The sequence below is a fragment of the Leptonotus elevatus genome, chromosome 7, assembly GCF_054856555.1.
Source record: "Leptonotus elevatus isolate MCC_2025b chromosome 7, RoL_Lele_1.0, whole genome shotgun sequence".
NCBI classification, from domain to species: Eukaryota; Metazoa; Chordata; class Actinopteri; order Syngnathiformes; family Syngnathidae; genus Leptonotus; species Leptonotus elevatus.
In genome coordinates, this window is record NC_141245.1 from 24935709 (window position 1) to 24961014 (window position 25306).

Sequence of the window (25306 nt, forward strand, 5' to 3'; positions counted from 1 at the left end):
TTTTTTGGTGTTAATCAGGAATGATTGATAAAACGCTGGCTTCAAATATGTTTTTTTTTACGAGCAATCAGAGCAAAAATCTCCAGGCCAAATTTGTCCCATATTTTTATTTTTTTTTTCTGTCCCATATTGACTGCAAAAGGGTTGCTTGAATCAAACATGTCAGACTTCCTGTGTCCTTTCAAGACTTTTTTTTGTGGCTACACTTGATAGACACGCCTACCAAAATGTCGTGTTTTTAGGAGAAACTCTTTTCAATGGTTGAATTTTCTAAAAATAATCCACCAATAAAATGATTGATTAATCAGGCCACCAATTTTTTTTAACCAATTTAGTGTCACATATGTGTCGAGAATACGTAGTTCAAATTGGAAAAAAAGTCTCTCAAAGGCATTCGTGTTTTAAGGCCAACACTGACTGTAAAAATGCGGCCTTCGGACCAAAATGGTGAACAGGTTCCTGCATGTGAGTTTTTGGAGGCATGTCTTCTTGAGACTTTTTTTTGTGGAGCGACTCAGTCAAATCTCAAATCTCTTTGGCTTCAGTGTCTGAATTATCAAAAAAATTATCCATCAGTGGAATTTATTAATCAAGCTATTTTGCCAACATTTTCTCAGCAAATTTTTTTTTTAATAAAATGTTACAAAAATTAAAAATAAAAAAAACTGCAATTTAGTGTTACCTGTTTCTGGTTTAGATGTAATAACAATCAGACAAAATCTCATGGATGTCTTTTTTTAAGGTAACACGGAAATGACCAAAATGGACGCTTCAATCCAAAATGTCAGAATGTCTGTGTCTGTTTGGATATTTTTTGTGGGTCTGCTCATGATAGTCATGTCTACCAAGTGTCATGAAGTGCAACTGGTTCCAAAAGCTCTGACCTTGTTGAGTGTTTGATGGTGTTGTCGGGCTGTAGTTGTTTTTTAAGAAGCCAGGAAATGCTCAAATTGACTCCAAACTGTCTCCTTCAAAACAAAATGGCTGACTTCCTGTTGGCTTTCGGACATTGCTTCTTGAGACTTTTTGCGTGCGTTTCCTGAAGTTAGACACACATCACATATTTCATGTTGCTCGTTTGTCTCACTGAGGGGCTCGAACCGTTTTCGAACCCAGAACCTCAGAGCTGTTAGGCAGACGTGCTAACCACCTGCACTGTCCTACGTGCCTATCCGCTAACTGAAAATGTATTTCACTTGGAAATACACAGTTTATGCTTCATAATGGTGGGACATGTTGTCAGGCTCGGAGACACTCAAGGAGTGTCTTGCAACTGCAACGCCCAAATAAGGTCATGGAAATGCCACATCACACCTGCCAAGCTGTTAAAACCTTCCCATGATGCCTTTGGACTTTGTGCACAGCAGATTTGATTTGCACAACATCTGGATGCAGCAGAGGAAGCTACGGAGGAGGGTTAAAAGCGACCCTCACCTGCCGTCCTCTCGTACCAATCGACCCCCACACCCCCCCCCCCTCCTCCTCTGGGGCCATGCTGTCTCTATGACAACTGTTTGAGTTGGAGGGGGGGGGGGGGGGGGCGGGTAGTGGTGCTTTACCAGAGGTGTCAAACGAGGGGGGGGCATTACCCCGGAGGAGAGCATCAGTTGAAGGATGCCGCGCCGCACATCCGCTATCTCCATCTAATCCAATTTTAATTGAGCTCCAGAGAGCCGAGCGGCGGCGGCGGGGTCGGCCGGCCGGCTATTCCGTGGAGAAATTAAGGCGGCGGACACGCGCTCCCTGCTGCACGCTTGCAGCGCTCTGCGTTTTAAATGAGCATTAGCGTCACAGCTGACCTAGCGGAACGGCTAGCGCTTGCGCTTTGCATATACGGTACTTATATATTGTGCTAGAGCTAGCAAAATTCATCCATTCATCGACAAGTAATTGATTATCAAATTCATCGACAACTATTTTAATAACCCAGTAATCGGTTGGAGCCATTTTTTTTTCATTTGAAATTGTCCAAATTGTCAGATTTCAGCATATCAACAGTAATTGTTCACGGATTTATGTAGTCATTCATGAACAAAGACAGATTATCTTCTGTGTTTAATCAAAATAAGATATTTGCAAACATCTGTTTTTACTTTGGCTGAACCAGTAACATAGTAAAATATCAATCCCCCTTCTTTTTTTTTATCACTATATGAATACAGAGTACGAAATAAACACCAATCATTGGTTAATAAACAGTAATCAGGGAAAATGTATTTAACAATACACTTTAATGCAAAATTCAAATTAATCTGATCAGTCGATTAATCGATTGAATCAAAAGTCGAACTCTGAAAAGTAAAAATAGATTAGGCCCGTAACAATAAGAAAAATAAAAAAAATTTGAATCGGAAACTTGGTTTTGATTTGACAAACTGAATTAACATTTAACTCATTCGAACCCAAAAACGTGTAATACCGTTTTTTAATACTTTGTCCTTCACTCCCGAAAAGGCATTTATACGTTTTTTTTATGCAAGAGCATAACGTGAAGAGGTGCCTTAAAGCAATGGTAGTTATTACAAAAAAGCGTCCAGCAGGTGGCAGCAGAGTATAAGAGATCAGCCAGGGCCATGTTGAAACAAGCTCATCTTGCCAGTGTTTTTCTTTTTTTTCCTTCAGGTTACATCGATCATCGATCATTTGCAACATTGACATCCGCAAGAAGGGCAGACGGGTCGAAGCCACGACTTATTAGTAACCCGTCCCCATCGATTCTTACTATACGCATCAGTCATATTCATCGATTATGAAAAATTCTAATGCTAATTGTTGCAAAACGGAAACAGATACAAATATTTTTGTCCTGATGAAAGAAGAGACTCTAATCTTTCTTTTGGTAGCTTCCATGTTTTTATAGCAGTAGAACGCAATAATATTCTGTGGGGCTTGCAAAATCGGTCAAAATCCAGGAAAAACAGCCGGGAGCGAAGGGGGTTGCTTCAGTGAAAATGGCTGCGAGTGAATGAGTTAAAAATTGGTGCAACCTGGAGTCATATCGCACCCCATGTATCGAGAGATTCATCAAATCATCTTTTATGAAATATGTACGGCAGATATAAATTGGTTTGACGTTGCTGGTGATTTGTTGTTTTTTGAGGATAAGCGCTTCAGAGGATGGATGGATGGATGGATGGACGGATGGATGGACGGACGGATGGACGGACGGATGGATGGATGGATTTAATGAACTTGGATAGTTTGGGTTTTGGCGCGCTTTTGCATATTGTTTCATATTAATGCACATGACAAAAGCTACCGTTCTACCGTATCGATTCATAATCCTACTGAATCGAACCAAATCGTACCCCTTGCATGCATCACAAATCATATCCAATCGTCTCTGGTGGAAAGATGCACAACTCCATTTTTTTTTTTTTTTGTGTAAAGAATACTGTATACAGTCAACTACTCGTTTTGGTAACATTGCGCAACGGGGAAAAAAACGGTCATGTTGTCATCCATGAAATTTTGAAAATAAAAAGTTACAAGCTTATGTTAGCAAAGTAAAAAATAAACATGTTGAAAACGTAGGAATGTATCCAAAAAATCAATACTCAAACTCCAAAAATGTCAACGTGATGCCAAACCTTGAGATTTTTCAAATGCTCAATAAAGGTTGAAAAAAAACCCCCGCTGTTGTGTTTTTACACACCTGGCCGTTCCCGTTAGCGTTCTATTCTATCGTTCTTCTCGCACGTTGCCTCTCAAGACGACCCGGAGAGCTGATGAGGTCGCCGCGGGACAAAATTGTTCGAGGGGGGAAGCGAGATGGAAAAAGCGGGGGGTGCTGGAAGGGGGGGGGGGCATTCTCACCTGTCAGAACAATTGTCTTACTTTTGTGCGCGTGCGGCCCTGCAGCGCCCGTCCTTTTGTCTGCCCGCTCAGCCTTCCACACAATGCTTTTATTGATTTCTTTTTCTTTCTTTCTTTCTTTTTTTTTAATATATCACACACCACATGGGGTCCGCTTCTGAATGGTTTTGGTTTACGAGACTACGATTGGGTCGTGGGACAATAATTCATCCGGGGAACGGGGACGTTTTCTTTTTTTTTTTTGAATGATGATAGCATCGGGAAAAGGTGAAGGGTTGGGTTTTAATTCGGGGGGGATTTCCTTCATTTTGGAAGATCGGCGATCGGCCGATCCCTTCAAAAATAAACGGATCTTTTCCACCGATCTCATCTCCGTGCTCGGAGGTCTGAAAAAGTCCGCCGCTGTCCTGTTCTGCTGAGATGACGAATAGGATTTTCATTTCTGTTGGAGAGAACACGTTGCTTGTAATGAAAAAAAAAAAAATCAAGATCAGCAAAAAATCGGGATCGACGGGTCAGACTTTTTAAAGGATCGGCCAGAAAATTGTGATCGGTGCACCCCCGAGTTGTAATATTCTGAGGGTTGTCGTTATGTGGTTTGGATTAGGAGGGTTAGGGGTTTCGATGGGGAGGGGGTTCGAATTGTTGTGATTAGGATTAGCAAGGGGTTTCGATTAGGAGGTTAAGATTAGTGTAAACGTTTTTTTGTGTTTTTTTTCTTTCTGATTGGTAAAATGTTGGTAGGTTATGGTTAGGTTTTGTTGCAATTAGGTTTAGGGTGCAGAAGGTTCGGTTTAGGGGTTTAGCATTAGGATTGCTTTGCGTGTGGGATTAGGACATTCGTTGTAGGATAAAGAGGTTTGCATTTAGGATCAATATTTGTAGGATTAAAATGCCGAGGGTCGAGGGTTAGAATTAGGATTGGTGGCGTCAAGGTTAGGATCATTTTGGATGGTTTGCTTTTGGATTATTTTGGATTAAAATTGACTTTTTTTTTGGTTAGAATTACTGTAGCGTTGAGGGTGTAGGGTTAGAATTAGGATTGGTAGAAATGTACAATTAGGAGATTAGCATTTGTGAGGGTTAAAATTGCTTTGAGTTAGGTTGTTAGTTGGTCAGGATTAAATGGCAAAAACGGATTTGCTAGGTTTAGGATGAATAACAATTGGTTGACACGAAGACAAAAATGCACCAAAAACGTTTTTATTTTTAAACAATTGTGAAAAATGCATTTGTTGTAGTGCCATTGCTTGAGACGAGTAATTCTTTTAAATAAGGTTTACCAAATATGTGTGGTCCAACGTCTTGCAATTGAAATTGGATTTAGGAAGATTTTCACAATTTTCCAGTAATATATGCGCCGTAAACTTTGGTCTAATAGCAAATTTTTTACGGTTAATTCACAATCAATCAAAAGATTTAAGAAGAACGTTTTCTATTGTGGAACCCGACGAATGAAAACGATAGACTTGAGTTTGTTTGAGTTGAGTTTTTGTTTTCCTTTATCCGTAATTGCAAAAATTCACCATAAAGCTTTTCGTGTAAAGCAGCTTGAGTTCCATCCTCCTTGAACAGTTCTGCCCGTCGACAGTATATATATATATATATATATATAAAAATAATAATAATAATAAAAAAACATTAAAAAAAATAATAATAATAAAAAAATAATAACAATAAAAAAAAAATAAAAAAAAAATAATAATAATAATAAAGAGCAATGATGATGACATTTCCGAATGAACAATACTGAGCTCTTTAAAGAAAAAAAGAAAAAGAAAAAAAAAGAGAGTGGAACTCGTTGCATGATGGAAAAATCCCCCCCCCCCCGTAATCTGGGCCAATTGAGGGATGATTCAGGACCAGGTTTCAGACAACTCACAAATCTTTTATTACGTGTGCGCTTCATTCATATTAACATCCATGTTGTTGGAATTTGGGCTGGGCTTAATTGGCACTTATTATTTTTATTAAAGTCCTTTTTTTTTTTTTTCAAGTTTTTTTTAAGTCATACTGAAATGCTAAGCGCTCTAAAATGTGTTCCGGCGCAGGTGTTGGCGTACACAGAAGGTCTGCACGGGAAATGGATGTTCAGCGAGATCCGCGCCGTCTTCTCCAGGCGCCACCTGCTGCACAACACGGCCATGGAGGTCTTCATGGCCAATAGAAGTACGGCGCGGTCGCGGCCATTTTGGGTTTAGGAGTCAATTGCTCTACAACGCCGATTCATGCGTATCGGTTGAGGCACTTTTGCAGAAAGCAGCAAAGGGATGTGAAATGTTGCTGCATGCTTGGAATGAGGAAAAGTAGCCACAAAAGTGGTCGACGGATTGAAAAATCGAAAGCTTGTCTCAACTAAATTCATAACTTAAAAGTCTTGCATTAGTTTGTGAGTTATGATTTCAGTACTTTGAGAAAACCGTACAAAGGTGGCAAATGTTGCTGCATGCTTGGAATGAGGAAAAGTAGCCACAAAGTGGTCGACGGATTGAAAAATCGAAAGCTTGTCTCAACTAAATTCATAACTTAAAAGTCTTGCATTAGTTTGTGAGTTATGATTTCAGTACTTTGAGAAAACCCGTACAAAGTGGCAAATGTTGCTGCATGCTTGGAATGAGGAAAAATAGCCACAAAAGTGGTCGACGGATTGAAAAACCGAAAGCTTGTCTCAACTAAATTCATAACTTAAAAGTCTTGCATTAGTTTGTGAGTTATGATTTCAGTACTTTGAGAAAACCGTACAAAGGTGGCAAATGTTGCTGCATGCTTTGAATTACAGAGACAAGATCTTATTATTTTGTGAATGTTGTTTGTTTTTTTTTCCCTCAATGTTTTTATTAAGACATTTTGTATTGGTAGAAACATCTTTGTGTGTGACTTTGAAATAATAACATAATGACAATTCCACAAATGCTGAACGATGAATGCCGGGCGTGGAAAGTGGTACAGTCGGAAGGTGGGATTCAAACCCGCGACCTCCTGGTTACTGGACAATGCCGTAGCAGAGCGTTGTGTTGCATGGAAAGTGAAAATGAACGTGGAAAAGTTGATATTTAACGCTAAATTGTGCAAATACTGTAAGTAATGTGTAATTAGACAATATATACCCGGGACGGCGTGAACGTTTGAAGCAAGTTGAAATGTGAACGCTGTCAATTGAATGTGCTATGTGGGAGTTTTTGCGCTGTAAAAAACGAAATAATCGCTTTGAATGCAGCTTAGGAAAAAAACATATCGCATAGAATTCCCGAAAAGGGTCAAACGTTTTTCTCCGTGTGTCCGTTGGCAGCGTCCGTCCTGTTTAACTTCCCCGACCAGGCGACGGTGAAGAAAGCAGTCCAAAGTCTTCCTCGCGTGGGGGTGGGGACCAGCTACGGACTCCCTCAAGACAGGTGGGCTCCGCAAAACACACGCCAAGTCCCGACGCTTGTGTTATTTGCCGCATTAGTGTTCTGTTGTGCACTTTCACTCTTGCGCGCTGACCCTTGTCGGGGGGTGACCTCGTTGCACACGCAGACAGCCTGCTGACCACAACGTGTTGACTCACCCACAACGTGGATGACATTACAGGCGGCAAAAAGACATTCTGTAACTTGGGTCGAAGGACATGATCTTACGTTGGATTTCCTCAAGCCAAGATATCCCGGCATCCCTAATAGGGGCGGGACTCTTTGAATGTCTCACGATTCGATTCGATTCCGATTTTAGGCCTGCCATTCGATTCGGAATCAATTTTCGATGCAAAACAATTTTTGATTCGAAGTGATTTGATTGACAATGATTTTTGCTTCAGTCCGTAGACGTGCCAAGGAATTGTAATGATCTGCTCCAGTCTGACTCGCTAATGCTAATTAGCGCGCTACTCACTTTTATCACTCAAAAGAACGGCTCCACGCTGGAAAAAAAAAAAAACCTTTTATTGGAAAAACTTGATCGGGACTTTTCTCTTCTACTTTTTAATATGGCTACAACTTAACAGCGTAATAGACCGCGTGGAACCACACTGCCCCTCAGTGGCCAAAGCGGGTACAACATGAACAGCGCTCCAAATAAAGGCACACACAGACAAAGGCAAGACAGTATAAAATAATTTTGGGACATTTAAAATCGATTCTGAATTGCACTAATTGAGAATCGATTTTTTTGGCCACACCCCTAATCCCTAAGGTGTTTTGCTGTGCTTGTTGTTCTGCAGCGTTTTCAGCCAAGCATGCCCTCGTGGACTTCACTTGGCAGCAGAAAAGGGCCTTTCCCAAAATGTTCCCACAAAGCCCGCAATTGTCCAAAATGTCTCGCGAAAATGACAAATTCACACTCGAGGGCTGTAATCCAAACCTCGATTGATTCATTAATCGACGGCGCGGTGACTCATCGGACTTTTGTGCACTTAGCGCACGTTGAGCCCCGCGCCAGCCATGACACAAGGCTCGGCGTTTTTGGTCGCGTCCCAACTTCCCCCCCGCAGCGAAGCCCCCCGCGCGCTCTCCGCTTTTTAAAAGACGTCTTGCTTTGCAGGCGGATTTCGCTGGCCGGCCCTCGGCAGCTCTTCAAGTCGTCCAACATGACGCAGCGCTGGCAGAGGCGCGAGATCTCCAACTTTGAGTACCTCATGTTCCTCAACACCATCGCAGGTGAGACCGCTTGGGGATGTGCCCGTTGCGACCGACAGTCAAGACTTTCTTCTATTCAATGACCAAGTGAAGGTTTTAAGAAAATGATACGCAGTTCAAAAGAAAATAAATCGAATCTAAATCAGGGCACGATACCTCCGAAGAACAACTTTGCAGTATCACCGGTCAGGTTTCCATCCAATTGGTTCAAAATTTTTAAGCAAATTTACTGAAAATGCGCAAAACGGACATGGGACTTCTGCCCGTTTCCATCGGTTCTTCTTTTTTCGAACATTGAGAGGCGAATCCGCCGCGGTAGGAAAAATAGAAAAAAGAACAAAAAATATTGCAGAAAAAAAAAATCTGTATGGTGGGGGATGTGGGAATTTGCAAATCTGTGGGTGCTGAGGTGCGAGTATGCAGGGTTCCAATGTCGTTTGAAGTTGTAATATCACCATTCACCACTAAATGGCAGACATGCAAAATGGTGGGCCCCCTCCAGCATTTAAGTTTCCCGTCCTTGGTCTGTATCGGGTGATACGGAAGACGATTAGGGCCAGAAAAAAAGTTTGGCAGGATTTTCACTTTATTCCCAGAATTCTCACTTTAAAGAGAAATTCTGACTTTAAAGTGAGAATTCGGACTTTATTCTCAGAATTCTCACTTTAAAGAGAAGTTCTGACTTTAAAGTGAGAATTCGGACTTTATTCCCAGAATTCTCACTTTAAAGAGAAATTCTGACTTTGAAGTGAGAATTCGGACTTTATTCCCAGAATTCTCACTTTAAAGAGAAATTCTGACTTTGAAGTGAGAATTCGGACTTTATTCCCAGAATTCTCACTTTAAAGAGAAATTCTGACTTTGAAGTGAGAATTCGGACTTTATTCCCAGAATTCTCACTTTAAAGAGAAATTCTGACTTTGAAGTGAGAATTCGGACTTTATTCCCAGAATTCTCACTTTAAAGAGAAATTCTGACTTTGAAGTGAGAATTCGGACTTTATTCCCAGAATTCTCACTTTAAAGAGAAATTCTGACTTTGAAGTGAGAATTCGGACTTTATTCTCAGAATTCTCACTTTAAAGAGAAATTCTGACTTTGAAGTGAGAATTCGGACTTTATTCTCAGAATTCTCACTTTAAAGAGAAATTCTGACTTTGAAGTGAGAATTCGGACTTTATTCTCAGAATTCTCACTTTAAAGAGAAATTCTGACTTCAAAGTGAGAATTCGGACTTTATTCTCAGAATTCTCACTTTAAAGAGAAATTCTGACTTTAAAGTGAGAATTCGGACTTTATTCCCAGAATTCTCACTTTAAAGAGAAATTCTGACTTTAAAGTGAGAATTCGGATTTTATTCCCAGAATTCTCACTTTAAAGACAAATTCTGACTTTAAAGTGAGAATTCGGACTTTATTCCCAGAATTCTCACTTTAAAGACAAATTCTGACTTCAAAGTGAGAATTCGGACTTTATTCTCAGAATTCTCACTTTAAAGAGAAATTCTGACTTTAAAGTGAGAATTTGGACTTTATTCCCAGAATTCTCACTTTAATGAGAAATTCTGACTTTAAAGTGAGAATTCGGACTTTATTCCCAGAATTCTCACTTTAAAGAGAAATTCTGACTTTAAAGTGAGAATTCGGACTTTATTCCCAGAATTCTCACTTTAAAGAGAAATTCTGACTTTAAAGTGAGAATTCGGACTTTATTCTCAGAATTCTCACTTTAAAGAGAAATTCTGACTTTAAAGCGAGAATTCGGACTTTATTCCCAGAATTCTCAATTTAAAGAGAAATTCTGACTTTGAAGCGAGAATTCGGACTTTATTCCCAGAATTCTCACTTTAAAGAGAAATTCTGACTTTGAAGCGAGAATTCGGACTTTATTCCCAGAATTCTCACTTTAAAGAGAAATTCTGACTTTGAAGCGAGAATTCGGACTTTATTCCCAGAATTCTCACTTTAAAGAGAAATTCTGACTCTGAAGCGAGAATTCGGACTTTATTCTCAGAATTCTCACTTTAAAGAGAAATTCTGACTCTAAAGCGAGAATTCGGACTTTATTCTCAGAATTCTCACTTTAAAGAGAAATTCTGACTCTAAAGCGAGAATTCGGACTTTATTCTCAGAATTCTCACTTTAAAGTCGCAATTCTAAGAATAAAGTGAGAATTCTGCCAAACTTTTTTGTTCCCTCTTCACTGGCCCTAATCGTCTTCTTTGAGGCGAGGATTGCTTTCACAGGAAAAAAATAAATAATGCAAATGTGTGAATTTGCGGATATTAGTCCAGAATTCATCCTTTCTTTCTGCGTGGTACCGGCATGTTGTGTAACCATAACTGCAGTGGTGGTTGTGCATGCACATGTGTGTTGTTTACTGCATAGTCGTCAGTCAACGACATTGATCCGGACTCATTTTCTACCTTGCACGGAAGAGATTTATCGCAACGGAAAGCGTTACGTTTAAAGCAATTATCTTCATCTTCGACACGGTGACTGCAAGTCCTTCGCCGCCGCCATCAATAAACACGGGCGACGTCGCCGAACGAACGAGTGCCTGGCGGTGGCCCCCGTTCCGTCGCCTCGTCCTTAAGCGGTCCTCGCGGAACGCCGTCGAGCGCCGTTTGAAGCGCACGCTCGGCTGGATAATTAGGCTCGCCGTAGAGCGCGCACGTGCGGATTGGAGAAGGCTCGGCGGTCTCCGCTCTGATCTCAAGTGAAGCTAACAGGGTGAGGCGAGCCAGGCCGCGCCGCGCCGCGCCGCGACGCTCGTCGACTCTGCGAGGTGTCATGCCGGCGTCTCGCTGCCGTTTTCATGCATATTTATATTTAGCATCCGCGCTCGGCTCCTCCGATGCATTATTGTCAGCTAATTAGACGGGAAAGGCAGGACGGAGGGAGAAAACCACGCAGGAAATTAAATGAAAAAAGAAGACGAAAAAAAAAAACCCCGGTAATGACCCGGGCTGACAGGCACGTCAGGAGGCGGCGGCGGAGGAAAGCAGACAGTTGGGCTGTGGGGTGAACAAGTGTCGGGAAGAGGTGCGAAGGGGACGCGGTCTTCTAATTAACCACAATTCCGCTATTATTAACATCCTGACACTCCGACGCCCGGAAGACGCGCCGACGAGCGCTGATGATGCTTTTGTGCCACCTTTTTAAAAAAATCCAAACCTTTTCCGCCTGATTGATTTGCATAATTTAATCGCCATGTGACACAATTGCAAAAGTGTACGACAGTCTATCGAAAATTCGTTTTAATTGCTTGTGTACAAATAATTGGGTCTTGTGAGTTCCTGCCCACCCATCAAGTGTAAAATTAAAGATGCAAAGAAGTCGTCATCGTGCCGTTGGTTTAAAGAATTTTCCCCCAAAACCTGCGTATGACAGCAGAAACAGAAGCAGCGTCATTTTTTATTCAAAAGCTAAGCAGAGCTGCAATATTGGAAGCACATGAATGTTACGCTTCTGAAAATACTTGATTATTTGGTGAAGCCGTCACTGATACACTGTTTTTTGTAAAACTTTATTTTTTTAAAAAGTGATTGCGATTTGCTGGGAAAGATGATGTCCATTGAATTACAGCATAAAATCACAGCATGACAATTGAAGGAAACCCAAAAACCCAAACGTGTTGAAAAAGTCAAAAAACTGTTAACCATAGGCCGATAAAGGCTACTTTTGTCGCCATCCTGCAAGAATGGAGGCCTCAGAGAAAGTGGCCGTGCGTTCAGCGCGCAGAGGCTAATGACGTCAAACCATGCCAACGGCTCGTTTTTCTCAGGTTGGGAGGGGCTCGTGCTTGGGGAGCAGAATGGCCGAGAATTACTCATAGAGCGGCGAATGGAGGAAAACACCACTTTTGGTCATGTTTTTGGTGAGGGATTCGCATTTTAACGTGGCTGAAAGCGCTCAAGAAGTTGATTTTTCACGTTGCTGTCCCTTTAAGTTCAGTGAAAGTGAAATAAAAAAAATTTTTGCAAAAGCCGGCTCATTTGTTTACATTCTATTTAAGTGAGTTTTTGGGGCAAAAACTGTTGAATTCTTTACATTCTCGTTTGCTCTCACACGAAAAAAAAAGTTGGTGGTTAGCTTGCAAAGTGTGGCCTCTCTGAGGCGTGCTTCGAAATGCACGCTGTTCAGCTGCATTTTATGATATAGCGACCTCTAGTGGTCAACTATTACCCACTATATCTTGAAGGGAAATTGAGATTTGCTTATTCATGTTTTATCAGACGTGGCAAAGCTCGGTCCAGAAAGTAAAAACGCTGCCACCGTTTGACTTTAGCCCCAGGTGCTAGCTAGCTCCCTAGCAGGTAAACGAGCACCATGGGAGCTAGCTAGGGAGCTAGCTAGCTAGCACCTGAAAGTAAAAACCCTGCCACCGTTTGGCTTTAGCCCCTGGTGCTAGCTAGCTCCCTAGCAGGTAAACGAGCACCATGGGAGCTAGCTAGGGAGCTAGCTAGCTAGCACCTGAAAGTAAAAACCCTGCCACCGTTTGGCTTTAGCCCCTGGTGCTAGCTAGCTCCCTAGCAGGTAAACGAGCACCATGGGAGCTAGCTAGGGAGCTAGCTAGCTAGCACCTGAAAGTAAAAACCCTGCCACCGTTTGGCTTTAGCCCCTGGTGCTAGCTAGCTCCCTAGCAGGTAAACGAGCACCATGGGAGCTAGCTAGGGAGCTAGCTAGCTAGCACCTGAAAGTAAAAACCCTGCCACCGTTTGGCTTTAGCCCCTGGTGCTAGCTAGCTCCCTAGCAGGTAAACGAGCACCATGGGAGCTAGCTAGGGAGCTAGCTAGCTAGCACCTGAAAGTAAAAACCCTGCCACCGTTTGGCTTTAGCCCCTGGTGCTAGCTAGCTCCCTAGCAGGTAAACGAGCACCATGGGAGCTAGCTAGGGAGCTAGCTAGCTAGCACCTGGGGCTAAAGCCAAACGGTGGCAGGGTTTTTACTTTCTGGACCTGGATTTGCCACCTCTGATATTGATATATGATTACTTGATATCTAAGTGTGCGTACATTTCCGAAAGCGACGAGTCTTGTTGCCGTGTATTCCTTCAAGACGTTTTAAAAATTGGCATCACAAACAAGATGAAGTGAAGCAAGACTTCTTTGCTGTCTCAGTACAACAATCCCAACTGGAAACCGGAAAAGTGTGCATTGTTTGTAGTTGCGGTCATAATTGGCCTCCGTCATCAATCCGGCAAAGTGTCCAAACAGTCGTGCGGATCACAGCTCACTCTTGACCCCGCAGATGTTCGGCGTCTCGACCAAAACGAGTGAAAACGCGTTCCCGGCATCTTCCCACGGATTTCTCCCGACACGTTTCGCCATCTGAAAGCTGTTCTGCGGCTGCCAGAACAGGACGCGTAGACTCATATCTGGCAAGCCAGCGGATCAAACTCGCAGGCGTGCCGAGCCGAGGTCGACCCGGGCCGACGCTCGGCTTCTCCGCTCGGAGGTGCGGAGAAGCGCCAAATATTCTCATGTGGCGGCGCGGAAGCGCATCTCGTTAAGGGCGCCGAGATCTGCGAGCGTTCACACCCTCGGCCGCCTTTCATCACTCGCGCCGCCGTCTCTCTTGTGTCCAGGCAGGACCTACAACGATCTGAACCAGTACCCGCTCTTTCCCTGGGTACTGGCCAGCTACGACTCACCGGAACTGGACCTGACCCTGCCCGCCAACTTCAGAGACCTCTCCAAGGTACGACATGCGACGGCCATGAAAAGCCAAAATTGTTCTCCGCGTTGGATCGCTGTGATATCCGTAAAGTTTTTCTCAGTTGGGGCGAGAAGGACTTCTCGCCAGGCGATCATTTTGCAAGCCTGCTCCAAAGTTGATTGGCGAGCCCTCGGCGTGCGAAGGTTATGAAAAAATGGGGTCAGTTTGTGTAAAACAACCCGAAAAATGGGGTCAGATTGACCCAAATAGTGGATTTTTGATCCAGATAGGATAATAGTAACAATAATGCGCCCCTGGGTCATTTTGACCCGGGTCGTGTTTAGTCATACAAACGTGTCAGAAATGTGCGTAATCCAAACTCAATACTTCATTTTAACCTTCATTTCTTTGGAACAGCAAAAATATTTCTGGGTCAAAATGACCCGGAGGTATATTTCATTATCCAAAAGTGTCCAAAACTTTTTCTTCTTTTTTTTCCAAAAACAGTACTTAATTTCAACCACCCGTTTCTCTGGATTAGCAACAACTTTCAATTTGACCCGAGGTTATGTGTAATTATCCAAAAGTATCCGATTTTGCACTCTTGTGATTCCTTTTTTTTCCCATAACCATAACAAGAGTGTTAAATGTTTGTTGTTGTTTTGTAATGAGTACATAAACCGAATGACTCGAAATAATCCCGAGAATGAGGAAATAGTCGAAGGCAGTTATTCCTGCTAACAGCCTCCACGCAAGATAGAAATTAATTCTTAATGACAAATTATCCACAGAGAATCTTCAGAGATTGCAGAATCTTGAAGTGATGGAACTCCATTTTGAAAGGATACCCCGTTATTGTGTTGTTGTTTTATTTTGACTGAATTGTGCGATTTTTAGACCAGAGCCATGAACGCCCTCTGACCCTGAGAGTGAAAATCTTGTGTTTTCCGTTTTTCTTTCCTTTATTTTTTTTTTATTATTATTTTTTTCTTTTTTTTAAGAGCACAGTATTGTTCATTCGGAAATGTCATCATCATTGCTCTTTATTTTTATTTTATTTTTATTTATTATTATTTATTTTTTTTGTGGGTGAGTATGTGTATGTGCGTGCGTGCGTGTGTGCGTGCGTGCGTCTATTTGTTAGCTCACCAAAAAAACCTATTAGAAAAAATCTCATACCGTTCACCTAAACCGAACACCGCCGTCAGGAGACCCGAGGAAGGACCAAAGAAAACCAAGGAAGGTGAAATCCAGCACCGACCAGACACCCCCCACCAGAACTCCTCCCCAGCCCAAGAAACATCCAGACCCCGACAAATCCAAAAAACATAAAATCAGGGAGGTCCGTTTTTCTTTCTAATGTGACTGAAGAGGGGCAAAGACAGCGGATTATTCTAGCACAAACTTTGGCCTGCTTTACTTGTTTCTCTCTCGCTCTCGCTCTCTCTCTCTCGCTCTCTCGCTCTCTCGCTCTCGCTCTCTCGCTCTCTCGCTCTCTCTCTCTCTGCTCACTGACCTGAAAACAGTCACATTCCTGACTCTCATCTCTTTACTGACTCACTTTGTCACGTTGATCCTAAGCAGTTTTGTTTTTTTTTTTTGACAATGGTTGGCTCAAATGAAATTCTGGTTGATGGGCACACGAAATAGCACAAGACCATGTCGTGAAAATGTTAGGGACAGTAAAAAGCAAAAATCGGTTTCATGCTTAGCATGTCAAATGTTGACAAAGGATTAAAAAGCACTTACAGTATTTCTGTAAATACAAAATGAGAACACTCGCAAGGAGCATGCGGGTGACACCGAACACTTTGTCACCCGACTGTTTAGGCCACGCCCCCTATACAACACACTTACAAATGTACCGCAGTGAGTGAATGACATCAGCTTAATTCGACTTTATAAAACGATTGAATTTCTTGACATTCTTACTGCATTACGTCGTCACGTTATGAGAAACTCTGATGGGGATTTTTTTTGGGATGGATTATTGTAACAGCATTTCAATTCACGTCAATGGCACCACTTGAATTAATTGAACTCGCAGGCATTTTTCAATATATTTGCATCTGTTTCCGTTTTGCAGCAATTAGCATTAGAACATATTATTCACAAATCTGTTTAAAACTGTGCGTAAAACAGCTTGTTGCTACATGGCCTTGGTTGATCTCTTATACTCTGCTGCCACCTGTTGACCTCTTTTTTTTTGGGTAATAACTACCAATGCTTTAAGCGACCTCTTCAGGTCAGAAGCTGAAAGGTTTTTGGGATCATGGCAATATTTAAAATAGAGCAAATGAGTTCATGTGATTATGCGTAGCCAACGTGTTGCTTCCACCATTTTTATGTCCTGCCGTATGTGTGTGTGTGTGTGTGTGTGTGTGTGCGCGCACGTCCGTCCCTCAATCCCTCAGCCTGCGCGCATCCTGCCACCTGCCCGCAGGCCGACAGTTATGTATTGTAATGTATTCGGGCGACATCCTCCCGTGCTGTTTACAGGGCCGAGCCGCCTTCATTAGCATGAGTTCACAGGCTCGCAACACTTGACAGTTGTCCTTGGAGCCCCGCCGCTCTCCGACCCCCCCCCCCCCCCCGCAAGTTCGCCAACGCTCGCTCCATAATGGATGACATGCCGCAGGGCCCGCACGAGACCCCCGCAACATTAGCTACACCCGAGAACCAAATGTCACTTTTGGGGAAACGCAATAACAAATAAAAGTCTTAAGTTTGTTTTTTTACGTCGTTTGGATAAGCGGGCCTAACAGTCGACGCCGAAGGAGGACGGCGAGGCCGCGTCAGGTAACACCTGCGTGCGCGTGTTCCTTTCCCACGCGGCAGAAGCACATTAACGTCTCATTTGTCACGCTCTCGCCTTGACGGACAGCATTGTTTTAACGTCTGCGTTTAACCGCCGCGCACCGCCAGAGATTCCGACAATTTACCTGCCGCTTGGCGACTCAGCCGGCTGTGAACGGCAACCGCCCGCGGGCCCGAGTGCCGCATATTTGGATGTCAGGTCGTCATCGAGCCTCGCACCTTGGATTGTAATGATTATTTCCTGATGACATGACGTGCGACTGACAGATGAAGTGAAAGCTGACGTTCCTCATTGCTGTTCATTCATGTGGGATGGGAGGTTTTTTTTTTTTTTTTTTGTTTTTTTGTTTTTTTTTTATTTTTTTGTTTTTAGTTTTTTGTTTTGTTTTTTGTTTTGTTTTTTGTTTTTAATTTTTTTTTTAGTTTTTTTTTTTTAGTTTTTTTTTTAGTTTTTTGTTTTTAGTTTTTTTTTTTGTTTTTTGTTTTTAGTTTTTTTTTTAGTTTTTTTTTTTTTTTTTACCTGCAGTCTGCTATGTTTGCCTTGTGAGAGTGCACTCTTGCAAATATGTGTTTTATATATCTGTGTGTATATATATATATATATATACATACAGTAGTATAGTTAACATGTGAACAAGCGTTGTGATGGCCGGCTTGACGAGGTTCACTTCTGTTAACGATTCACCGCGAGACGGCGGCTGAACGCAAAATTACTGTATGTCGTCACGCGGAAGCGGGCCGTGGTGCAAAGAAAAGAAAAGAACAATAAAAAATAGTGGACGCCAGATGGCTGTGTGCTAAGCTAGCTAGCTAGCTCATCACAGAGTCCCATAAGGCGAGTCAGAGGTAGACAATTCATATTTTTGAACGGGCCGTGCAACTCAAATGTGTTGAAAAGGATTTCAATGTCTTTTTACAAAAGCTTAAATTGTTGTGTTTTAATTAAAAAGCTTCCATAGCTGTGTTATATGTTGTTGTAATCAGGACATAAAAAACTGAAACCCTGAACAAAAATTCATTTATATTCAAATGACATACCGACACATATTAATGATGAACCTAATGAAAGCCGGTTGGTGGGTCAGTAAAAAAAAATAAAAAATAAAAAAGAGCACCAAACAAAAAACCCTCATTTGAGAACTGCACCAACATTTTTATGTGCACCCCCCCCCCCCCCTTCCTGTTTATGTTACCCTCCTAAGGCCTAAGCTGTTTTCTACATGCAAGGTGCTGTCCACGTGTATGTGGCTTAGACACAAATCCATACTTGGAAACTTCTCCTTTGCAAGACAAACCCGAAATGCAGGCAAACCATGTGATTTCTCCCAGCCAATCAGAGAAGAGAACGCGTGTAATGCCATGTAAAGCAGGACAACTTGTCAGCTTGTGAACAACCCCCCCCCCCCCCTTACTCCCATTTCCTCTTCCCCTAATGGATCTTTTCTTCGCCCTCTCTCGCGCGTCACTCGTTTGCTCGTATGTGGAGCACATCTGCTTTGTTTTGAGCGGCCGCCACTCTGATTGCATGCGAGCGCTTGCTGCCGCGCCTTCCGACGAGGCCGGCGCAAACGACTCTGACGTGCCCCGACGTCGCAACGCGCTGCGGCGTAATTCCTTGTGAAATCTCGAGTGCGACGTGCGCCTGCGTGGGGACACATTGCGGACGCTCGTCCTCACCGAAGTTTGATCATATATGCCTCGTTTGAATTTCAGCAGGTCATGCTTGCGAGATCACATTGGTATCGGGTTTTTTTTATCACTATGTTATGTGATGTTAGGGAAAAAGGAACGTATTTGCTATTCAGGATAAACTCATTTGCTAACCAAAAATGTGTAAAAACGTTCCATTTTAACTCTTTCACTGCCATTGACGGCTATAGACGTCAAAAATTCATTTAAACTATTTCTAGTAGTTTAACATTTTTTTTCCACTTTTGTTAACAAGAGTATGGAAACCTAGAACAAAAATATTGTTCATTTAGAACAGATATAAAATTTGTGATTCATCGTGAGTTAACGAGTGACGTCATGCGATTCAATTTAATCGGTTAAATTTTTTAATCGTAATTAATCGCATGACTTCACTAGTTTACTTTTGATTAATTACAAATGTTATATCTGTTCTAAATCTACAATTTAAAAAATCTAGTTTTTCATACTCTTGTTAACAAAAGTGGAAAAAAATGTTAAACTAATAGACATAGTTTAAATGATTTTTTGACGTCTATAACCGTCAATGGCAGTGAATGAGTTACGTATTGCCATGGTCCCAAAAACGTATTTTGACGTTTAAAAAATTATAATTATGCTAGAGCATAAAGAAGCCTTTGATGCAGCCTCTGACCTGAAGAGGACGCTTAAAGCAATGGTAGTTATTACAAAAAACGGCCAGCAGATGGCAGCAGAGTATAAGAGATCCACCAGGGCCATGTTGCAAAAAGCTTTTTCCAACACTGTTTTGAACAGGCTTGTGAATAATGATGAGACGTAGCTATATTCTAATTCTAATTGCTGCAAAACAGAAACAGATAGAAATATGTCTTCTTCTTTTTTCCTGATGAAAGAAGAGACGCTTCAGTGCAAATGACTGCGAGTGAATGAGTTAAAAAAAATGTCCTTATTGCTACCAAATGTTAACCACAAAATCCAGACGCAAAGCGTGGATGACAAACTTTATTGACTTTTTTTTTCTTTTTTTTTTCTTTTCTTTTTTCTTCTCTTAATAAAGAGCTCAGTATTGTTCATTCGGAAATGTCATCATCATCATTGCTCTTTATTTTTATTATTTTTTATATATATATATATAAACTTTATTGACTTGACATAAAAGAGCTCCCACCAAAATGTTTCTGGAATCCTTTCAAAATTATTTCCCCAACGACGGTTTTAGCTGGCAAGATGGAATTTTTTTAAGCATGTCTATTGCAAGTTAGACCCACAAAAGAGTCTGGAGAAGCTACGCCCAAAAATGCACAGGAAGTCTGCCTGCTTGGTTTGAAGCCGCCATCATAAAAGTAATGTTGGCCATTTTGAGAGGTCCCTTCAAAGATGTTGCCAAATTTGAACGACTTATAAACAAGATGGACAGCTGACGCGAAATGGCGAAACCTTCCGTTTTGCATATGTTTGCAGCAGAAACACAAAACTCGACAAGCTCAATTCACAAGATCCATATTTGACCAAAATCTTGTGTGCCATGAGGGTTTCTACCACAGGCGCTACTCCTCCACGTTGAGAGGAACCAGTTGAGGTGGCTGGGGCATCTGGTTCGGATGCCTCCTGGGCGCCTCCCTGGGGAGGTGTTCCGGGCATGTCCTACCGGCAGGAGGCCCCGGGGACGACCCAGGACACGCTGGAGAGACTACGTCTCACGGCTGGCCTGGGAACGCCTTCGGATCCCATCGGAGGAGCTGGCTGAAGTGGCTGGGGAGAGGGAAGTCTGGGCTTCCCTGCTAAAGCTGCTGCCCCCGCGACCCGACCCCAGATAAGCGGAATTGAAGACGGAACGGAACGGAGCGCCCCCTACAGGCATCAATGTGTAGTTGCAATAATTCCACTCCCGGCTCTCGCTTTCCTTCCAAACGCTGCATAATGCGATCCGAGTCATGCGAGGGGCCCGTCGCTCAGCTTTAATTGAATTTGACATTTCGGCGGAGACTAAAGATGACTGTTTATTGACTTTTTCCCCTGCACAATGTGTATGAGCCTCTCACGCCATCACTCCGCCCGGACCAACACTGCGCCATTGTGACGTGCCAAGCGAGGTTTCCTCGGCAATCACGGCGTGTAACTTTGGGCTTCATTTCAAAGCCAGCGACGTTTTCACATGCTTCCATTTAAGGCGTCCTTTTTTTCCTGGTGCAAAAGTCAGCCAGAAAGCCGCGGCAGAAAGTTGAGTCGTCACGAGATTGCTGTTGCCTTTGGAGGGACAAAAATGATTCCATTGGTGGACATTTTACACAATGTTTTTTCTTTTTCTTTTCCTTTTTTAAATAAATCTACAATTGTAAAGTTTGGTTTACTTTGAGGACACTTTTCGATACAGCACATGTTTTTGTCGGGTTAGCTTTCTTAGTTTTTCCTGGCTCAAATTGAAGTTTGTATCATCCTGACTATGAGGGGTAATCATGACGGAAATGAAAAAATTTATATGAATACAAAGTTGCCATTAACTTAAGGAAAAATAATATATTGAGATATACTGTATAGGTATTTATTAAAAAATCATCTGTCATTTATGGCTTGGAAATTTTAGCCGTGATTCCTCGAGAGTTGCGTAATGGTCGGGAAAAAAGTGGTATCGAACATCCCTAATCCTGTCCATGGGCCATGACGTGCATGCATTCTGTATTCTCGCTTTCATTTTTTTTACAGGCAACATATAATAATTCCATGTTTCAATAATAAGAATAATAGTTCTAATAAGAATATGACTATTATCATGTTAAAGCATTCATTCATTATCAGTGACTTGGGCTGGAGGCGGCCGCCTCTGAATTTTTGTACACAGGAAAAACCCTGTTCTAGAATTAGCCACAGATTGGTTAGCTGCTCCAAACATTGATCACAAATGTCATCTTGAATCCAGATTTCATCATCTTGTGATACTTATTTGATGATATTTATTAGATAGTTTTTTATATATATATAATTTTCCTTTTTATTTTATTTTGTTAACGAAATAATTTTTTGAATTTTAGGTTTTCGTTTCCTAAAATAACCTTGCTTGCCACTCACGATCAATTGCGCATTTTTTTTTAAACGCGCTAATATGCAGGGTAATTTATTTATTTAAATTTTAGCCAAGTCTGTGAATTAATAACCAATGATATCGTCTGGTTCGTCTGGTTTGGCCCAGTGAGCGTAACGCACTCCACTTTTTACACGATTCCTCCCTCAATGCAAGCAAAATGTTTCCAGAACTCAAATCAGTTGTCAGCTTTAATGTGTTTTGTTTGAACGTTTGCGGTTCGCCGCGTTGCGTGTCGAAGTGCCGACCGCAGCCGTCGTCAAGCGTCTGTCAGGTGAACATTCCCCAAATATGACAGCAAGCCCCGACAAAAAAGAACATCTGCGGCCTCGCTCGCTTTCCTGGACAGCAAAATCAAAGTGTTTCCCCTCACGCCGGTCCTGCCATCAAATAGAGCGCGTTTCTTTTTTATTATTATTATTATTATTTATTTATTTTTTTTAAGATAAATAGAGCGCGTTTCTTTTCTTTTTTTGTATTTGTGCTTACGTTAATGCTGCTTTTTGGAAAATAAATCGGATCATTTTAATGGTTTTTGTTTTGCGGTTTCAGTCAAGAGAGCAATGGCACCAAAATGGCCGTCAGGAGTATAGTAGGGTGTCAAAACAGGATTCGGGTTTGAAGTTGCAGATTTGGGATTGGAGCTACGGATTCGGGTTTCAAACAAGAGGCAGGATTTTAAGTTAGGTTTACAATCGGTGTTTCAGTGTGGAGGACTCGGGTTCCCTACTCCCTGCTATAGCGCCCACTATTGCCGAGTTTATTTTTATTTTTTGGTCTTAAGTATCAGTGGCTGGCATCAACAATTTCCTTGAGTATCAGATACCTTAAAATAAGGCTGGTATCGGTCCGATACTGTTACAGAAGCTTTCAAGTCCATGTTAAAAAAAATTCAAATGAGGGTTTTGAGCATTTGTAGAGTTTCAAACACAGGTTTGACCCATGTGTTTTGGTGTCAATGACTGTCAGGGTTTTAAATAGGGACAAAGGTAAGGTTAGGGTTCGAAGAGACGGAAAACTCAACTTTATTTATAAAGCACTTAAAACAATACAAAGTGATGGAAGTGGAATAAAAATCAGTCATGCAGTCAAGACAACATGACGCAAAGTAGATTCATTGATAAATATCATAAATAGGTAACTAAATCTAATTAATATTAGGTAAGTGAATAAGTAAATAAAATGCAAAAAAAAAAAAAAAAGATACAAGAGTTATAACAATTTCAATTGTACCTGCTTCCCAACTTTCTGAATCTTTTTCGGTTTTCTTTTTCTTTTTCTTTTTCTTTTTTTACTACGATGTGTGAGACGCCTCGCGCCCGCTCGGAGACGAGACGAGTCACATGCGGCTCTATTATCACCTCGTAAATCCACGCGGATCTCAATAAACCGCATGGCCAGATGTAACCCGCGACCCAAACGGCTTCATTTACTCACGTGGCAACTCGCAGGCAAGAAAGCTGCCATTGATTAGCCCACCGCGAGCGCCCCCCCCCCCCCCCGCACCCCCAACCACCACCACCAATCCACCGTCATCCTTCACTGTGACTGACTGGGTCATGCCGAGTGTATTAATATTGACCGCCGGCGTGCCTCTCGGGCTTTGTTATTGGCAGGCTTGATTGAAAAGGCAGAGAAAGCAATTTATCGGCCGCTAAGCGTATGCTTAATGGGAGCCATTTTGAAGAAGGCGCCGCCGATGGGAACGCGCACGGCCAAAGGGCAAAAAGCCGCCGTTTTACGTCTTCGATGCGACGACAATAAAACATGACAAATGTCAACCACCGGCTTCTTTGGTTTCAACTGTTACAGGTTTGACTTCATCTTGTTTGGCATCGAAAATGTGTATTTGGAGGATGTTTCTTATAATATAATGAAGGCAAATCATCATCTTGGTCGGTTGGAAAGAAAACTGTTTTTTGGATCAAAAATATGAGAGCTATTGATTTTCCGTGTCGGTGAGTAGAACTAAATACATTGGGAAATTAGAGGGTTGGGGTTTCAAGTTCGGGTTTGAAAGTAGGATTTCAAGGCTTGAAGACAAATTTTAGGTTTCAAAGTAAGCTTTGAAGCTCGAGTTATGGTTTCAAACCTTGTTTCTAAGCCCAAATTTGGATTTCAAATGAGCATTTAAAGCCAAGGTTAGGGTTTCAAATTACGGTTAATTAAGGGTTTGAGGCATGTTTAAAGGTTGCAACGAGAGTTTTAAAACAGTGTTAGGGTTTCAAGCCTTGGTTTATGAGAAAGTTGGAGTTTTAAATGAGGGCCGAAATCCAGGGTTGGGATTTCAAGATGGGAGTTAACATTTCAAACTAGGGTTTCAAGCGCAGGTTAGAGTTTGAAATTTGTGTTTATTGCAATGGTTGCAATGGGTTGCATTTGTTGAGCTCGCAGGTTCAATAATTCATAATAATAATAATAATAACTAAATACATTGGGAAATTAGAAGTTTAGGGTTTCAAGTTCGGGTTTGAGAGTAGGATTTGAAGGCTTCAAGCTAAAGTTTAGGTTAGCTTTGAAGCTCGAGTTATGGTTTCAAACCTTGTTTCTAAGCCCAAATTTGGATTTCAAATGAGCATTTAAAGCCAAGGTTAGGGTTTCAAATTACGATTTCAAGATAGGCTTAGGGTTTCTAATTAAGGGTTTGAGGCATGTTTAAAGGTTGCAACTAGAGTTTTAAAACAGTGTTAGGGTTTCAAGCCTTGGTTTATGAGAAAGTTGGAGTTTTAAATGAGGGCCGAAATCCAGGGTTGGGATTTCATGATGGGAGTTAACATTTCAAACTAGGGTTTCAAGCGCAGGTTAGAGTTTGAAATTTGTGTTTATTGCAATGGTTGCAATGGGTTGCATTTGTTGAGCTCGCAGGTTCAATAATTCATAATAATAATAATAATAATAATAACTAAATACATTGTGAAATTAGAGGGTTAGGGTTTCAAGTTCGGGTTTGAGAGTAGGATTTCAAGGCTTGAAGCCAAAGTTTAGGTTAGCTTTTTTTGGTTTTTAAGCCCAAATTTGGATTTCAAATGAGCATTTAAAGCCAGGGTTAGGGTTTCAAATTTGTGTTTCAAGCCCAGGTTTGAGTGTTAAATCATCAGAGGCATTTCCAGTGTTGGTCTTCTGCAGAGCGACCGATTAACCTGAGGCGATGTGACGGGTGTCAACGGGCCACTCGGGGTTAATCCACTGTGGTTTGGTATGATGTTCAACAGGGTCCAATTTTGGGGCCCCTGCTGTTTTCATTTGCCCTCTGGTTCTGCTTTTTCGTGTCGTCTCAGGTCTTCATCGTTACTTTTGTTGTGTTTTGTTCCGTCCGCCGCAGCCCGTCGGGGCTCTCAACCCCAAGCGCGCCGCCTTCTTCGCCGAGCGCTTCGAGTCGTGGGCCGACGACCAGACGCCGCCGTGCCACTACCGACACTACTGCTCCACTGCCGCCTCCGCGCTGCACTGGCTCGTTAGAATGGTGAGTTAGCCGTGCGAAGGACGGGGGGACATTTCTGGTATTCCTCACATTGTCTTTGTGTTTGTCAGATCTTTTTATTAGTAATTTATGCCTGCTTTGTCTTGTGTTGTTATCACTAGTTGGGTTTCCATCTACTCATTTTTATTAGAATTTTCAAGAAATATGAAAATAAAACTGAATGGAAACGCTAGA

At 42.0% G+C, this 25306-nt stretch overlaps 1 protein-coding gene across 1 annotated transcript in view; it reads left to right on the forward strand.

Annotated features, from left to right (window-relative positions):
- nbeab (neurobeachin b) overlaps positions 1 to 25306 on the forward strand; it is a 263722-nt gene that overhangs the window by 189378 nt on the left and 49038 nt on the right. The window contains exons 40-44 of the mRNA XM_086080779.1: positions 5868 to 5985; positions 7106 to 7208; positions 8332 to 8447; positions 14014 to 14126; positions 24974 to 25114. Coding sequence (XP_085936905.1) covers positions 5868 to 5985; positions 7106 to 7208; positions 8332 to 8447; positions 14014 to 14126; positions 24974 to 25114 — 591 coding nt within the window. The remainder of the gene's footprint in view (positions 1 to 5867; positions 5986 to 7105; positions 7209 to 8331; positions 8448 to 14013; positions 14127 to 24973; positions 25115 to 25306) is intronic.